The 19,218-nt window shown below is 43.5% G+C and overlaps 1 protein-coding gene across 2 annotated transcripts in view; it reads right to left on the bottom strand.

The window, feature by feature from the left end:
- Nucleotides 1-5,912, bottom strand: part of GNA12 (G protein subunit alpha 12) — a 46,124-nt gene extending 40,212 nt beyond the window's left edge. For both annotated transcript variants that reach the window (XM_075515473.1, XM_075515472.1), the window contains exon 1: nt 5,124-5,912. In XM_075515473.1, coding sequence (XP_075371588.1) covers nt 5,124-5,444 — 321 coding nt within the window. In that variant the 5' untranslated portion in view covers nt 5,445-5,912. The remainder of the gene's footprint in view (nt 1-5,123) is intronic.
- Nucleotides 5,913-19,218: the final 13,306 nt, after the last annotated feature.

Genomic DNA, 19,218 nt, shown 5'->3' with positions numbered 1-19,218 from the left:
ATTTGAGACACAGAAAATACATCAACTGGTAGTAAGAGTTTCATTGATTAAATGAACCTGGAATGGAAAGATCAAAAAGACTCGTAAGAGTTTCTTCTTTTCTACATAATTTTGTGAATATTATTTTTCATATTAAAATAACCACTAAACAGTAAAAGCACAAAGCAAAGATAATCAGGTTTAAATACCAGTTCTATCATGGCGCTTTAGCACTTGTGTTAAATTTAATGGAAAAGCTCTTAATTAGCCACAGTTCCTACAGAGTATTCTCCTTGTCATTCCTTTCAAAAGAAGCTGTCCCAGCAGGAATGAGACTGACACTGTCCTGTGACCAACTAGTCAAGTACAGCTAGATCCCAACAGATTGAGTGTCACTATCATCACCTCCTAATGGGTTACCAGACTCATTAGCATGTAAACCCAAGGAAATGTGTAGTCAAGTCAATTTAAAGAGTAACTAGAGTTCACATAATGGAAAGATGCATTCCCCTTTCATTTGTAGCCTATTAGAAGAAGTATATTTGCATTATAAATTACTAGATAATTTGGTCGCTTAAATTGTAGCTCCCAAATAAATTCAGGAATATTCTTTTCCCACTTCCCCGAGTTTGTATCTATACTCAGCTGAAACTCACAGGTTGCAAATGAGTTTTCTTGTTTTGTTTTTCAATGACACAAGGTACCATCCACCTTATAGTCAGAGACTATAAACACAACATAAGCCCATTCAAGTTATACAGAGTACCCGCAACAACGAAGCAGCAGCAGCCTAGGTTTAGGATTGGTTGCAGAAGTCCAAAGTTGTTCTTAAAATGGACTTCAGCAAAGGCTACTCATTTTGCTTGCTTCACTGTCACTCATATTCAAGCCGCTGAGGAGAAATGCTCTCGGGTATGGCCATGTGTATTGCAACTGCATTCAAAAGTCCCAAAGATATATCCTCAGGGAGTTTTCATGCTCAAAATCTTTGGTTGTTTTTTCCCCCACCCAGAGCCCACAAATGAAGTTACGCATCATTTCCTGAGTAGTCCTTTCCTCTGCAATTCCAGGCTTTCCAATTCCTTAGTCAATCATCACAATTCAGGCCACAGACAAGAAAACACTCACAGATGTACTGAAATCTTGAGCTGGCCTTCCCATTTTCAACATGGAAACTAACATTACCAAAAAACTCAAAAAACTTCTATACAGGCTTTTTAAAGCTGAATTTTTTCTCTCTTCAGATTGAAATCTCCCAAACAAGCTGGTGCAAGTACCACTCTGGTGCTTGTAGATTACTTTAATTATTTTCTCATGCAGCTAAACCAGGTTTTTTCAAGCAGCATAATATTCTCATACTTGAAACAAAAAAACATTTAGACAAGGAACATCAGAGCCATGATTCATTAATTGTTATCAAAGGAAGCAAGCAGAGTAGCAAGGCCAACCCATCTGTTTTCAAAGGTATCAAAAGATTACTCCTTCAGCTACAGTTGGAAGGCATCAAACCGCTCATGTAGCACCACCAGCCATTTCTTAGATTTGAAACTTAAGGCACACAGAAGTTTTCCAAGTTCCTCTGTACGTCCAAGAGGCGCCTTAAAATTCATGCTGCAGCAGCTAGCCCTGTCCTATCCACTTTCCTTTTCCAGATGGGTGTGCTAAAGTCATGAAGCCTGTGTATTCGTACCAGAGCATTAACACTACTGCTTTTCACTCCAATCATCAAAAAGTTCCAAAAAGTTACTTTGAAACTTAGCCTCGATTAACAAGCAAAACCCTAGTTAACCGACGACTATTTACCTTAAACCAAAGCAAAACTAATGTATTTGAAGACCGTCCCACAAATGCCAGAAAAAGCTAGCAAGGCCCTGAACCATCACCTGTACTAAATGGAAAAGTAAATTCTGTATCATAGATTCATTTCGTTTCAGCATTTTGTTTCTAACTAGGGTTTCCCGAAGTGGCGGATGAGAAACAGAGAGAACAGGGTAAGGAAAGAACTCAGCATTAAGAAGATATCAGAAAAGCACGAAGATGAAAACTCAAAAGAAAGTGGAAGCTGACACTAACATCAGTTCATACTTAGCATTGTTATTTTCAAAGAAGTTTCAGGTTCTGTTCTCTGAATCATTCTCTGTTCCTTCATTCTCTGTAAGAAGAATGTTCCTTCATTCTCTGTAAGCTGTATAGACTGCCTAAATACTACTGCAATAAGCACTTTAGAAATATCAAGCACTATTGAGAGAGTAGTAATCCTCCTCCTTCAAAAAGAAGTTTAGTCATGGTTGGAAAATGAAAATTGACCATTTAATCCCAGAGATTTACACTGCATTTCTAACTCAGATCTCAGTGTTGTAGAAGCCTAACAGAACTATTGTTTGACCATGCTGAGAACTGTGTGGAAAAAAGGGCTAAGGTTGCTGCAGCTGTACTTCACGACGTCAAACAGATTTATATGCTATTCGATAGGATCATTTTCATTTTACATTGTCCATGTATCATATTATAAAAATTCATCTTATATCCTTTCTTGTAAGTTACATACATGGTGATCTCCACTCCACTGAGTTTTAATGGATGATCGTTCTAGCCTGGACTTCCTGAAAAAGTGAAAAGAACCTGTGGTCGAAACACTTTATTATAGAAAAATGGCAATCAGGTTCACTTGACAATTCACATCATCAAAGAAGCAAAGTTTACTTGAAACATTTTATGGTTTTCCACACAACAAAGATTAATACAAGAAAGTATTACACAATTACCCCAAAATAAATGCACTGACAACATCACTCCGTTTTGAAAGCCCTGTAATTCTGTCTTGGTATTTAATTTCTTCCTGATGATTATGGCAGAATATCAAGGTGTTATCAGGTTTCTTTCAGATGAGCAAAACACAAATAGAACATCTACTGCCTTCTCCCCACACTCCAGTCTCAGACCTCCTTCCAAGCAGAACACTCATTTAGTTCCCTTTGTTTGCTGTCCCTCCTTCTGCATACTCTTTCCATAGCGACCATTCCCAAGCCATTCCCCAAAACCTATGGGTGAAGACTAAACTGTATTCTTATATGCGAAAGCCATCTCTGTCATCTGGGGAAATAAGAGAAGGAAGAGTCAGACAGATGCGGTCCATGTACCTAGAAGGGTAGCCTAACCCAACACTCCCAAATCATGATCTGCAAGGCCAAAAGGGCAATCTGTTGAACTATATTAACTCACTTTAAAAACACTTCCAAAGTTTAGTTTGATGATTAGGAGGCTTAAAAATGTGTTCAGCTGACAACAGTCCAAGAAGTGTTAACTACCTGTCTTGAAATCAGAACACATGACTGCTACCTTAAGGACCTGGATTCTACTCTAAGTTCCGCCAATTTGCCCAAAGCCATTCAGCAGACAAGTGTTTCAAGTGCAAAACTCAGTCTCCCCTACTACACGATGATGACACTTACTTTCCTTTCCAAAGCACACTGAATTCTGCTGCTGAAAGCTCTATCCCTTCTGCATACATAAAATATTACAATATTTTACCATAACTAGTATTGCGTAGACAACTTAAAGAGGAAGGAATCTCAGATTTTTTTCCGTTTTCACAAATCACTTCCGTTAAAGCCTCTGCTACTACTTTAAATCAGTAGCAGTAACAAATAAGTCACTGGCAGTATCAAAATAAGCATTAAGACCTCTAAAATAAGGCTCATTATTTCTAGGTGTATAGATAAAAACTCTTAACACTCTCTTTGCTTACGTAACTTCAATGAAAGAGAAGCTTCTGAGCTTCAACTTTCCTGCAGTTAATGGGCTCCTGCAATACATGTACATGCTCCTGAAAATGGACTGAAAATAAAAGGAAAAGAAAATTAGTCAACAATTTTCCTGTTCACTAACAGAAGCAAAAGCCCTTCATGGAATAGAAGCATTCTTAAAAACAAGAGTCATTGTGTGTGTGTGCACTTATTAAGTGCACATTAAGCTTCTATTCCAAACAACTCTGAAAATTCAGAAGTAACTCTTGTTATCCTTAACTTGCACAGTTCCCTTTCCTTTAATTTTCTATGAAGTCTCACAGAGCCTCAACAATCCATGCCCAAATAAGAATAGAGACAGTCCTACAGAAAAACACAGGCAGGAAAGTAGCAGTTCTTTTAGAGAAAGATTACGAGGGTGAAGAGAGATACATTCTTACGTGAGCTTTTTATGCATCTTCAGGGATTTTCTGAAGTAGAATCACTTCTCCTACCTGCACAGGGCAACAAAGCTTTTTTCTCAGGAAGAAACAGTATTTGTCAAGGCTGATTTTCCTTAATTGTCTGTAGGCCAAAGGCTCTACCTGTAGGCTCTATTAGTAGCCTTTATATTCTCCAGTCACTAGAGAAACATACCACCAGCACTACAAAGCCTGCACACACATTGAACAAAAACTTTTTTGCAAAGGTACCAAAACAAAGTTATTTCCATTTCAGAGCTACACTTGGTAACATCCCACACTACCCAACTCTAAGGGCCTACACTCCCCCGTTGTTAAAGATGTACTAAGTAACAACCACATCTATATGGGGACCCACTTCTTGTCCCATCTCGAGGTACATAAACTCAGGGCACTTAACAGAGGCAAGGAAACTCCTCCTCATTGCTTCAAATTTTGAGGTTTCCCCAATTCTAACTTCGAGGATGCTCTCATAACGTTTCTTCCAGGGCACAGGCCACACCTATATCCTCCTTCCTCTGCGTTTCCACAAAGCTTTTCTCAATCCCCTTCGCAGGGAAGTCTCCTTTGAGACTTTTTTCATCGAGGCCTTCTTGCGGATAACGCTGGAAGCCCACAGAGCCTCGCCTCCCGCAGCCCGCCAGGCGCTCGCACAAAAGGTGCACGCCTTCCGAAACACCTGCCCCACCGAAACCCCCTTCCCGAAGAGAGGGCGCATCCGAGAGGTGCGGCGGAGCAGCTCAGGGGGAGCAGCCACAGCCGCCGCCCCGGCCGAGCTCACATCCTTTTCCGACAGCGATTCTGGGCACGGCCCAAACTCCCAGAACTGCGGGATGTGTCGGCGCCGGCCTCCATCCCCGGCCGCCCCCACTGCTCTGGGCAAAGGCGGCTGGAGCCGCCGCTCCCTCCCCGGCCCGGGTCCCCTCCCACCCCTCACCTTGAGGATGTTCTCGTAGATGGTGGCCCGGAACTCCAGCAGCGCCTTCTGGTCGAACTCGCGGCCGTGGATGATCCGCATCTGCTTGAGGAAGGTGGACTTGCCGCTCTCGCCGGCGCCCAGCAACAGGATCTTGACCAGGCGGCGCACGGCCCGCCTCTCCCGGGCCAGCATCGCGTCGATCTCCCGGCTCCGCCGCCGCGCCTCCCGCTCCGCATCGCGGCTCCGCTCCTTGCCCTCCCGCCGCGGCTGCTCCCCAGCGCGGCCCGTGGCCTCGGCCGGCAGCAGGCAGCGGCTCAGGGTGCGCACCACGCCGGACATGGCGGCTGCGGGACGGCAGGAGCGCTCACAACGCCGCGGAGACCCCAGCCAGCTCCGCCAGCATCGGGCGGAGGCCAGCGAGACGCTGGGACCCGGGAGGAGGAGCAGCAGCAGCCGCAGCCGGGGGCTAAGGGCCGGGACCGCCCATTCCCCTTCTCCCGGCTCGGCTGGGCGACGCTGCGGAGGGAGGGGAGGCGGGGTGCGGCCCGGGGAGGCCAGCCGGCCGGGGGGAGGGGTGGCGGCGGCGGGGCGCGGCCCGCAGGCCCTGCCCGGGGAGGGGGCACCGCCGCCCCGCTCCTCTCCGAGCGGCGAGGGGGGGCCGAGGCGGCGGGAAGACACCCCCGAGCCCCTCGGCCCGGGTTCAGCCAGCGGCCGCCTCCGGTCCCGCTGAGACGCGGCGGGGCGGGGGGACACGGAGCCCCCCGGCCCCTTCAGTCAGGGAGCGCCGCCGCCGCCTGCGGAGGGAGGTGCCCGTCCGGCCCTCCCGCCCCGCTTACGCTGCGCCTCATTGGACGACAGGAACGCCGGTCAACGCCTCCCTCTTCCAATTGGAGAAGCCGACATGTGGGGCGGGGGTAAGGGGGCGACAGGGCTCAAGGCGAGGCAGGGAGGGCAGCGCCGGGAGGGACCGCGCGGGGGCGGGGACGCAGGCGGAGCTGCCCCGCGGGAGGCGGGTCAAGCTCCAATCACGGGCGAGAGGGCGGGCTCCCGAGCGAGGTGGTCTCGCAGGGGGCGGGGCCTGGGCCTCGCTGTGGGAGAAGGCGGGTCCGCCGCGCGGGGCGTGACGTCAGGTCGCGTCCTGGGCCGTTGGCGTGAGGTGAGCGCTGAGGCGGCGGGGCCCGCTCGGGGCCTGTCTGTAACGGGCCCTTCGGCCTTCCCAGCCGGCGGCGGTAACCGGGGGACGGTGTTAGTAATGTGCTGGGGAAAACCAACAACAGGGGTCACGTCGCATCGGAGTGATTCAGCCGTCAGGTTGTAAAAGTCACGCAGTGACATACAGAAATGTGTCATTACTGACACCGTGAAATGAGTACATGTGGTCAGGGCACTTCAGCATCCGTAGCGTCTTATTAAGCCGGTTTTTAAAACGATACAAAGACTTGTCTCTGCAGGCCGCAGCCTGAGGCCCAGCTGCCCCAGAGAGCTGCTCCCAAGCGGCTTCGGCCTGTGACGGCTGCAGCCGACGTCCAGCTTCTGCCTGGGGAGTGGCGAGGGGCTTCTGCTGAAGCACACTGCAACACATGCTGGTTTTCTGTGTGAAATTTAATTTCTTGGTTGACGTCAGGTGTAATTCCTTGTAAAGCATATTGAAGCAATCTAGTGCTGGGCTGATGATGAGGCGGGGATTAAAGTAGCAAAGTACACATCTGAAAGAAAATCCCCTTGGTCTCCTGATTAGGTACTGGAGAAAAAAACCCCATTTTCGGAAGCAGCTGGTATGTGATCACCTAGCAGTGGCTGGGATCCCAGACCTTCTGGCTGCAAAATGAAATCATAAAAGACAGACACGTGTCCTCAGTTCTATGAGATTATATGGTCCTTTCTGTAGTACTTATTTTGTCTGTGCCTCCAATTGTTTAAGCCATAAACTTCTAATCCAGCTTAAGCTTCAGATGATTTACCGTGCCCTGTACCAAACACTGGGGCAAGCCTAGACTAGCACGTACTGGGGCAAGTGACAAAGAGACCTGAGGAAAACTACTAAAATGACATTTAATAGAAAGTTAAGATTGTTAAGAAGCCTTAAGATGGCCCAAGAGATCAAGGAGTCACAGATTTAGAACAAAACAAAAAAAATTAAAACCTTTAATGGAAGCGAGAATCTCATGTGACTGTTAATGATGCTGAGCTGCTGTTGTCAGTGCTTCCCCAAAGAGCAAGTCTTTTTTTCCTTACCAAGAGGAGACACTTAAAAACACCTTTAGGTATTGCAGAAGTCAGGAGGAGAACAGGACAAGACTCTTAGTCATGAGCCATTCACTACAGCACAGCACCTTTCTTGAGAAAGTTATTTTCTCTTCGATTGTAGTTGGAGACTCGGCAGCAGCCCATTCCACATAAAATACTGCTGTAATTCACGAGTCTCTCCACTGGATGTCATCATTGCCCCACAAGAAGCCAGTCAGACCAGCAGGATGGAGACAAACAACTCAACCCCCGAACCCTCCATGCTCGGTAGGCCTGATTTTCGGAACAGCTGAGCACTCAGGAGTCCCGCTGGAATCCGCAGATGCTAAGCTGCCTGCAAATCAGACCCTATATAACTGTGAAGGGCCCAGATTGGTATTTTCTGATTAGCTCAGTTACTCCTGCCTCACTAGCTTTGTCTGTGCTCTACTTGAGGCCCTCTTCAGACTTGTGAGGTTCTAAGGGGTTTGGGCAGAGAATTCAAACAACTAGGATGTCCAACTCCTGCGATACGCCTGCTTCGTATGTAAGTGAGAGTGAAATTATGGTATACAATAACCTAATCAAACAAATCAGTTGCCAGATGTCCTTAGTTCTCTATGCATTCATCCATGAAAGCAGCTTTCAACAGCTCACATCTAATTGTCAAAAGGAAAAGGTCCACCCCTCCCTCTTTCCCCCGCAGCACTGTTGTTCCTCATCTAATCATTCAGAAGCTGTTCTAAAACCAGGACAAAACAGAATTGTGTTTACTACCGCAGATCTGCAGTAGTACGCCTTCTGTTGCTCTGCTGAGGGACTGGGCAGAACCTCACGAATACATGTGATGATCCCAATTGATGTTTCTGCAGATGTTTTGTTATGTGCATAAGCAATAGGTGTAAGCACCCCAGTAAAAGCTTATGAGAGAGAGGCTTGTACTCAGTCTCAATGCCTTCCCTTTCTCCATTTCCTTATTATCTGCCCAGTTCCATGCTTCAAGATTTCCAGTTCACCTCCCTTCTTTTGGCTCAGACTGAAATTAAAACAATTTATATTGACACAAAATAAAATAATATTAATGACTTTATTTTTCTATTCCTTCTTTTACTTTCTCGGTCTTCCAGCTTTACCTTTTTTCAGTTTCTACTCTGCTTTGCTTTTCCCCATCTGTTTCTTCCTATAACTCCTGTTCTGTTTCTGCTGAGATGAAGAAATACTTGTACAGCTGCTTCTATTCTCCTTCCTTCATCTCCCATAAATATAGAGAGAGGGAGAAGGAGGCTAAAAAATGGAAGAAAATAGAGGATTGGAGTATAGAAACGGAGAGGCAATGAGGGCAATGTTATTTCCATTTCCCTTGTTGGCTACAAAGCAACTGAATTACGAGCAGAAAGACAGGGAGCTCTTGGGGGAAAGGCTGGAGCATGAACTTCAGAGGCCCTGGCCCCGAGAACAGACGGCAGAACATTAAAGCTGAAAAGCTGTATGGCAGTTGGAGAAGCTAGTGGACTGCTTGTACATGAAGACCTTATTGAGGATGGGAGTGACATCTGGGCAGCTCTGGTAAATGAAGAAGTAGTTATGGAAAAAGCACTGGCAGTGAGCTCCAGTCAGTAAGTCCCATTTTCTGCTTACTGAAAGGCCAGAAGAGGACATGGCCTCACTGATGAATGCTGGCACAAAGTATGTGAGATGAGGAGGGCTGAGGTGCCTGCCTTTGGTTCTTTCTATTTCAAGCCCCACTTGTTTCTACCTGGGTCAAGTCCCCACCTGGATGATGGCCCATTCTTTACCCAGTCCACTGTGACCTGTAGCTTAAAGACTGTGTTCTCTCCTCTGAATGTGTGTTATCAACATCAGCAGAGGAGGCACAGTGTGAAGGAGGTGCTGCCACTTCAGCTGAGAATGCAGCTAATGGACCCTGTAAGTATCACAAAACTGAATGTTTGCCCATATCTGGGACATGGCTGTTGTTTTCCTGAGTGCTACCACACACTGTCACTGCCAAGAAGAATATTTTGTTTGGTGAAACTGGGAAGCAATAAACAGCAAGGAGGATATGCCTACCACCTTGCAGTACAGCACCATGCAGCAATATCAGAGCTAGCACTAATGTAATTTAAACTTCAGAGTTTAAGCAAGAACCTGGCAATCTTAAGACAACAACAAGAAAAAGTATGCACTAATGGAATCACCCGAGTTGATAAATCTTCCACCTTGTCCTTTCTGACCACTGTGCTAGATGAGCAAACTGAGTCAAAATATCGAACTGTTGTTACCACAGGGCAGAAGCACTCCTGGCTTAGTCTGCCTTATTTAAAGATGTTGGGGCCCTTGAATTGCTCGTTGTGCATTCAGATAGCAAAGCCTGTAGATCTGAAGAAGATTTATGATCTAAACTGCTTTTGCTTCTTCTCTGTTGTTGAGACTGTGACTCTCTTTGCCTGAGGAGGTGCTGGAGTTTATACGCACTTCAAGCCCTTACCTAAGCTGGTAGTTTTGTCATGTTAAAAGTGCCATATTCTGCTTATTGCATTCTCAGAAGTTTTATATAGCTTTTTCAATGGCCTTCTCTCTGCACACTCCCCATAGTAGAATGAAAAAGTGGAGAGAGACAAAGTGAATAATGTTCTCCTCTGGAGGAAAGAAACAAGAATAGTTCAAATAGATGAACTATTTTCTAGTAACATCATTAAGTATATGGGAAACGTCCAGTACTAATATATTACTTTTTTGCTATCGGTATTGAGACCTTGGGTAGATGTTTTCTGCAAGACTTTATGATCCCTGTTGTTATATGCTCTTTCTCAGAGATCCCAGTTCTTTGAAGTGATTGCAGTCTTAACTCCTGTGAAGACAAAGGAAACTGAAGTAGTTAGGCATCTCTCAAGAAAAAAATCCACTTACTAGTGAATTTGTATCTCAGTATTTGCCTTGTCCCTTTTAACATTGCTTTAATATACAGTTGTTTGGGATATGCATCCATTTTTTTGATCCGGATTTGCCTAAACTCATTGAGCTTCTAACTATTGACATCAAGACATTAAAAACTATGTCCAGACAAAGAACTAGAGAACCTCGAGCAGCCTTGTAATGGTAAGACTGGAAGAGAAATGGATAACCAAACAGTGCTTTCAAATTATAATTGTTTGATTTCACTGTATTCTGATTTTTAATTATATTTTCTTTCCCCTTTGCTAGCTCTGTGAGTACAGAGGCTGCAGAACATTTGGTTCATAATGTTTGTGAGTTCACAAATGTGGATTCTTTTGCAGTGGACCAGCTCAGCTGCCACTAAGCAGTAAAAACGCCAAATTATGCCAAAGCAAAGTATACCTGCTTCTTTTATTAAATTTGTGGCCACCATTTTTTCTTTTCCATGTGATATTTTCATCTCATGTCCCACAGAGGGTACATTACTCATCTACATAAAATATGTGAGTCGTGACACTTCATGTAGTTAATTTTCACTGTTTTCAGACTGCTTGACAGTAGCCTGTTCTCCTTCATTACACACCAGCCAACGAGTGGATGAGTTTACTTTCAAAACACAAAACCTCATATTAATCCCCAAACAATTAATTATTGAGAGAAGACAAGCATATTTTTAACCCGGCCTGTGACTTTTCTACTTATTTCATGCAACAAGGCATGATCTGTGTAATTGCAGGCATATCCTGCCAAGTGTCTTGCAGGCTCTAAGTTCTTAGCGTGAAGTTGCTGTGATTACACACAGGGACGGTGTACCTCGGTTCTGAGAGTACAGAAAGATCAGAAAGTGAGGTTCTGCTCAAAGATGTTTCCTCAGAGGGCACAGAAAGTAGGCCTGTGGGATCTGAGCAGGGCTATGTCTCAACAGCCCTTGCTTTTGAGTTCTAAATCTGGAGACTATTCCTAGAGCACAAAGGGACAGAACAGGCACATGCTGCCTCGAGTATGTGTCCTTGGCATACACAAGAAGCCTGGCATCTCAGAAACAACTTAAAAGCAGACCTAAGTCCTGAAAGTGTTTGGACCTCTGATTTTGAGTACAAAAGACCCAAGCATTAAGTAGTTTTGTCAATTTAGGCATGTGTTTCATTTAGTCATCTATGCCATAAAAAGTCATCGGAAAACAAGATGAGTGACATATGAGGGGGAAAAAAAGGCACAAATCTATAAAGTGCAAAAACAAAGCCAAAGAAAATGGAGCTTCCTGAGAACAGAACCTAACATGTTTGCTGCCAAGCTATGTCAATTTTTTCTGCATTGTTTTTAAAATGACTTTTCATCTGGTGATGCAGAGCCAAACATCTCCACGGGTAACATGTAGCTCCCCAAACTCGTAGGAAATTAGCAAGCCTTAATAAAATTTATGCATGGCTTGCTATTGCAGTTCCACATCTAAAGGGAAAACAGATGTTCTCTTTAGTTATTCTCTTCATGTCCAAAGGAAAGCTGTTGGTTACAGGTTTTTTTTTTTAAAGGCTGGTGCTGAAAAGGTTACAAATTATGCAATTTTTACAATCCTACTCCAAGGCTCTCTGCTAACCTGAATTGCTGAGGTGACGCTTGCAGATACCTGTCACCCACTTACCAGCCTCATATTTCTGAACACCTACACTTTAGGATGAATAAACAGCACAGAGTCCACAGTATTTGCCTGAGACCATTAATGGGCTGGCAGGCCAGGCTTCCAAGCCCTCTGGCTGAATTCATTGTTAGGTTTCTCAGCCCAGGTTAGTTTCAAAGGAGAGGCAGAATGGATGCGCATCTGAAAAGCGTGTTATTAGAGATGGTACTAGATGGGTCTCTCAAGGCTTCAGCATGAAGAAGAAAAATCTTGATTCTTCACCTCCGTCACCTGGCTCCCTTCGCTTAGCACATGTTGTGCATTCTGCCCACATAATTTTCCACTACACATTGCAGATGGGCAATCTTTTCTCTTTCCATTTTTACACAAATATTTTCAAGATGTGCAAAAACATTGGCACTTACAGTGAGTGTTTGCCATCTGAAAGAGCTTGCCACTGCAAACATGTACGCATGCATCCACATATATCTGATATTCATTCTTTACTTTGCAGATGGGTATCAAACACAGAAGCTTTCAAAATGCTAATTCATTGGGCTGCTATATTTGTTTGTTTCTACATGTTTATTCATTGCTCCCTGAATGGGGGGATCCCATGCCTTCTTTATTCCTCTGCAGCTACCAAGCGGACATTAATACAAAAAGCGGGTCCCAGTCAACAAAATAATGCCCCGAAAGAACAGCAAGTGCAATAAATTGTAGCCATTGGCTTAATACCCTTTCAAAGTATTTATCCAAACAATCCTTTTTAGCCTGTGAATATTCATGGAATATTCATGATAATATGAAAGGATAAACACTCACATGCACACCTAAATGTGACTACTAACTAATTTAGGAATTATTAGTCTCCAAAAATGGAGAAGGAAGGGGCTCTGTCATTTAAAGAAACGATAGCAAATGATACAAAACCCAGGCGGCAGGAATGCAGAGAAGAGCTGGCACGAACTCTCCAGATGAGTGATCAGCATTTTATTCAGACAGTGTTTCAGCGTCCACCCAGAGGAGATTAAGTATCCTGTCCTCTTGGTGCGGAGAAGGAGAAATAAATCAGGTTTCACCACAAGCGGGGTGGCAGGGAGTTAATTAGGAATGGAAAAAATATATTTCAGTTTGCAAAGGAATAAAAAATGAGCAAATGAAGGAACTAAAATACACTGAAAACATGTTGGAACACACCTGGGGAACAGCGACTGAGAATCCTGCATGGGGAGTCTGCAGCCACAAGAGACTGCACACAACAGGTGACTCAGCTCAGCTAAAAGCTGCAATCCAGTAGCCAAATGCTGTTGCTCTGAGTTGTCACATGAAAGCAGACATTTCCCGTACACTGTCTCATGTCAGAGTCTTTCCAACAACAAAGCATATAAAAAAGGCAAGGTTGCATAAAGAAATAAAAGGCCCTGAGATTTCCTCTCAAAGTAGTTTTTAAAAAACATACCCCTCATTAAAGTCAACAGGAATTGCTCCACATCTCTTGTAATTTGCCTCCCAGGATTTGTGCAAAACTGGAATATGACAGATTTTGCTATTAAAACAAGCAAAACTACATAAGAAAATTAGCAGAAGCCACAAGAAGCAGACTGGTGGTGAAGCTACCTTATTGCCCCATGTTCAGTGATTTCCATTAATGATTTAACAGTAAAGCTCAATTAAATGAGTAGTAGATGCTGATACATGCCAGCTACGGATCTGGTCTGTGGTGTTGGAGCACATCCATATGGATACATTAAAGCAGGAGAAACTTTCAAGGCAATGCACCATCTTTTTTTCCCTGTTGCAAGCTGAGGTTAAATGTGTCTGGGACGTGTACTTCTCTAGTCCTAATGATGAAGATCAATTCCAAACTAAGAGCCACGAGTCCCTGCTTCAGGCAGCTGAATGACAGTACTGTGTTTCCAGGAGGGGTAAAGGCTTCTGTTTTCCACTGGGTTTGAACCGTGGGTACAAGTGGGTTTGGGGGCATGTTGCCTTGCAGGAGGCAAAGTCCTGGCTGTCAGCTGATGGGTGACATAATACCTCTGTGGAAAATGGCACAGGTCCTGCCGCATGCCATTCCAGATCTGCTGATGTACCCTTTTTTGCTAAGAATGCCATAGGTTGCAGATCACTGCTCGAGAGGAAAGGCTTATATGTGAATGAATGCATGAATATGGCTTGTGGCCGAAATATTTAATCAATGTTTAAGTGACTTTCTGCCACTGGTGAATATCAACATTCCTCAGTTTGGGTAAAATCTGAGAGTCACATTTCAACACTATATTCAGAGAGCATCAATATGTTCAGATGGCACCCGATGATGCAAGACCACAGTCTGTGGTCAACCATCATTCCAGTAATTTAGGAGAGTGCATAAGGAGGGCTGGCTTTTGACTGTCTCCGTGTTTGTTATTTATACACCATGTCATTTTGAGCTTGTTGTTTGCTTGTAGCTTTGGGCTGACAGTTCCCTGATTCCAAAGGCAATTCAGCCCCTGACATAAAGCAGAAGAACAATGCACAGTTCCTGTAAAACAACAGTGCTCCGCCGCGCTGCTGTCACAATGCAGGGATTAGATGCAGAATAATGCAGTCCCTGATCAAACCTGCAGCTGTAATTCAACCGCTGGACAGTGCTGATGCCATAAATTTGTGAAGAAACTGCAGCTCAAGCGATTTGTGAACAAGAGCTGGTGAGTCCAATTGAATTACAGTTGTGGGAGCAGCCGGGATCCCCCTGCACCAAATCATTACTAATGAGAGCCAGAGAATGATTACTTACAATTTTAATGAAATTGAATTTTAATTTATAACTTTGGCTAGAAGAGAAGGAGGAAGAAACATACAATGAATATTTGTGGGTGACAGGGCAAAAGTACAACCAGAAACCCAAAATAAATGGAAGGAGAATGCATTCTCCTGGAAGGGACAAGATAACATTTTATCTTCAAAAATATATTCATATTTTAGCAAACGGTTGTGATGCAGTGAGCACTGAAGAAAGCTACTCTATATTACAGTTCTGATGATGAAAGAGCTCAGAAAGAAAATGCTCAAATATGTTTTCTCCAATCCATTTATGATACTCAGAAGAAGGGAACTGTTTAGCTGATTCTCAAGCCATCACAGCCCATTGTTTTGGCATGAAATCAGCAGAATGGTAACTACGAGCACCACTGACATATTAATCAAATAATCACATGGAACCCTTTCTGAGCAAGTTTTTGAATTTCAGCACTGAGTGATTATTCACTATTGGAAGGAAAAGCGTAATTAACACTAAATACTGGTTTAAATAGAATAAAGTTTCTTGCTGTTTCCCCTGGTGACGTATCACTCTGCTATTTTAGTATCCTTTTTAATATTGCACTGTTTCTACTGGGACTACAGTAAGGCATAGGGAAGTTAAGAAAAGTGGTTTATGAAGTTCATCTCAGATAAGGAAATGTGAGGAGAGAGATGGGAAAAATAGAGAACTTGAGTAAGGAACACTAAATGGATGAATAAGGAACACTAAATGGATGAATAAGGGAGTACTTGCGGCTCACAACCCAGGCCACGCAAGTTTTGCAACTCATAATATGAATCTGCAATTCAGGGATGATTAGAAAGGTGTGGGATGTATAGTGAAAGGTATGAGACTTGGGGCTTGCAGCAAGGGTCACACAAATCAGGCAGAGTACAGGAGAGGTGCTGAAAAATGCTCAGGCTTTTGACTTTACATTTATTTTACAGAAGGTAAATCAATATCTCTTCACCCCAGTGCACTTGTATCATATGGCTTTCTGTTACAAGGTGACCAGGGCTTGAACATGTCTCTTCTGAACTGAAAACAGCTTAATCCAAAGAGATTTTTTCTACAAAATGTCTAAAGCACTGTATTACCTCATGCCACAGGGTGATGGGACCCAACCCAGTATTTTATTGTACAACTTGGGAATCAGCAGATAGAAACTATTACTATTCAAATAGTAAAACATGCAAATTGGGAATTCAGTGCTATTTGCATATATTAAACGATTTTGTTAAAACGAATAGTATTAAAATGAGATTTGCTATACAAGAGAGGATTTTCAAAGAGACAGGGTAGTTCTACTGGGAGAAACGTTATAGAAGTAGGTGGCTAATAATGAAGGGTCATTCTCTTCTTCTGTGTGTCACAAAATTATTTCACATAAAAGTGTATTGTCATGCACACTCATTTACTCAGACTCATATGGCCTAATTGACTTTGGAAACCAAAGCCATATCATGTCACCACTGGAGGGAGACATCATTCTTTTAAAAAGATGTAAAACCTCTGCTGCCATAAATGCATTTCAGTAAGAAAGGGTGAAAAAATAATCTCGAGAAATACAGCTGCTGAATTTGATCCAGGCTGGACACAGTAAATCACAGGTTCTAATAACAATAATAATGCAGCATGAATGAAACAGTGCCAGATTAACAAAGATACGTAATGTTTCCACTCTGATCAATGCTGCTCAAGTGAATCTTACCCAGGTGTCTGAACGTAGTCCAGGTTAAATCTACCCCCGGTATCTGTATATTCTCCTCCCTTCTTCCTCACCCCCTCCCATCACTCCCAAGCTGTGCTTGCAGAAACCCATTTGTGATGTTAAAAGTCTCAGGCTGATATTTCCTAACCCTTTATCTGACTGTGACCTTAAGTGTGACCAAAAAATGTTCCTGTAGATGGCATTATTTTAGTTTTCACTTAACCCCTAGTGGCCTAGTGTCCTATTTTACAATCATTCAATTACCCCTACTGCTGCTGAAAAAATCTAGTGAGAAAATAATTATGTGGTGCAGCTGAAGGTCATCGGCTGCAGGAGGATAGGGAACCACCAGGCAAGCTCGAAGTCATACTACGCAGACACTGTTGGACAACTGACAAGTGTATGTCTGTACTTCGGAGAGGGGGCCAGGGCACTCCAACTCAGCATCTTCTGCTCTAAAACGCAAAAGCTTCTGCTAGTAGAACAAAAGAAGCAGTTCTGCTATTAAAAAAAAGAGAGTAACTCTACCTGATGTCATGCGGCATGTTCCCAAAGAGGATAACGTTGCACGTGTCTAAATAGACGCATTCTGTTGTGTGGTGCACATGTGCACACAGATGTGTGTTTGCACACGCACACACAAACATTCACACATTCTGCTTACATTACAAAACAGCATCTCAGCAAGATAAAACACGTGATAAGAAAGAAATTCCTGTGTGAGGGACTCTCACATTTCCAGTAACAGTGAAGAGCCCACGGAAACTTTCAGCTCAGCTGACTATTTGTGGTTTCTGTTTTGAACTTTATTAATGACACAGGCTACCACCTGCTAGCTGCCTCCTCATTCCTGAATTAGGCTAATTATAAAATTAATGTAGAAAACAAAGCTTTTTTTAAAAATATATTCTCATCACCTCCCCACGCAACTGCATCTCACACCTACAGTTGCAGCCAACCATGGGTTTCCTGTTGTACTCATTGAATGGGGCAATTTCAGAATAAATATAGTTCAAACGCTTATAAATCTCTAGAGTGAAATCCTAGCTGTGCTGAGAGTAGGAGCTTCACCACAGATTTTGGTAGTTTTTTCAGGCAGTTTTTAAGTTGCTTTTGGTTCTCAGTGAGCCTCGTTTATGAAAAGGAGATGATTAATGCAATCTTACAGCATGTGCCATCCTTTGTCTTTTTGTTGACCCATGGCTCAACTTCCATAAACCACCACATACCTCCTGACAGTAATCATCTGGTCTTCCCTGGTGTTTTAGATGTGCTGGCTGAAGTTTGCAAGATCCAGCTTGTGAACAGTGATCTAAGACTTTAGAAAAGAGGTAGGAAGAAGCAGGAAAAAACATCGTCATCATCACCGTCATCATCTCCATTAATTTTACTGCAAGACAAAACCTCATCCTGAAGCCAGCCGATCGTCCTAGCCTAAGCGTACGTGTATGCGTATTCTGCATGCTCTTTCATTATACCTTCTAGCTGCTTTAGCTATGGCAATCGTTTTTGTCAGTGCTGAGAATTTGTAAGATGTCGTCTTGGAGATCTAATTTTCAGATGTGCTCAGTATCCATGATTCTCATGGATTTCCCTAGGACTCCACCTGCATGACTTCACACAGTGGTGGAGTCTAATTATCACAAAATCTCCATACGCTGTTTTATAGCGGAGAAGGTAATGGCTTAGTTGCTTGAAGAACCTACTGTTCTGACTATCATCATAGAAATAGCAAGAGTTAAAAGAAGAGAAATTCAAATATGTACCCCTAATACACAGTGCAGTTCAATCTTCCTGAGGCATACAAAGTAAATAGTAGTAATAAAATGTGATAGGAAAATCAATTGGAACAAATGAAGCACTGTCTGTGCTGTATTCCAGCTTCTCTGTCCCATTGTTACTGCTTTGATTAATAAACAGCAATCTGATAATGAGCAAATCAGCTCAGCACCAGGATATGGAGAAGTAAATGCTGCAGACATGCTACAATGACAAAGCTAAATCTCACCAGCGTAAGGTTGTCTTTGGAAGACTGCTTGACTGTTTCAAGAGGCTGGCCAGAGAAAGACCATTACTACAGCAGGGCAGGCAGTGCTTGGAGGGCAGAGCTGTTTGGGAGAGAAGCTGTTGTAAGCCACTGGATTTGATGTTATATTTATAAATGTGCACTTAGAACCAGGCATCAATTTTTCACATTCATTTAATAGAACTTTACCCCACTGGCTTTCTCTCAGGTGTAAAAATGAACGCAACAACCAAAAATTGGCTCTTAAACTAGTATTTTAACAATACGGTAATGTTGCTATAAAGAACTCCAACTAGGTCAGAGTCAATATCCAGCTTAGTTCCTTCTGGTGCATATTTAGACAGAACTGAAAGGTAATGGAATTGTGTCCCTTTATGCCAGGAATAAATCTCTAAGTTTAATTATGAGTTATTCTTTATTTCTTACCATGTTTATTTCTTTCCTGAACGTTCTGGATGTCCCCATGACCACAGCTAGAGATTGCCTTGTGTAGCCCTTCCTGCGCGCTGCCCTGATGTGCCCTGCTGCCTTCTCAAGCACTATGTTAGGAGTTACTCTCTGAATACTGGTTTGTGAGCAGGGGATTGAACTTCAGCAAGTTTCAGCACCTGTTTCTGTTTTCTTGCTGTTTTGCTAATGCCTTGGTAGATGCAATCACTGCAGGCTGTGCCAGAGATCCTTGTTAGTTCCCCACTTCTTCTGTGTGCAAAAATTATCAGATTCACTGACATTTCAGACAGAGAGACAAGGAGAAGTGTACATAATTAATGTGAGACCACTAGTTGCAGTGAATTTAAATCAGAAAAA

Source organism: Mycteria americana, chromosome 12 (genome assembly GCF_035582795.1).
Source record: "Mycteria americana isolate JAX WOST 10 ecotype Jacksonville Zoo and Gardens chromosome 12, USCA_MyAme_1.0, whole genome shotgun sequence".
Lineage (NCBI taxonomy): Eukaryota > Metazoa > Chordata > Aves > Ciconiiformes > Ciconiidae > Mycteria > Mycteria americana.
This window is presented reverse-complemented; position numbering and strand designations above follow the sequence as displayed.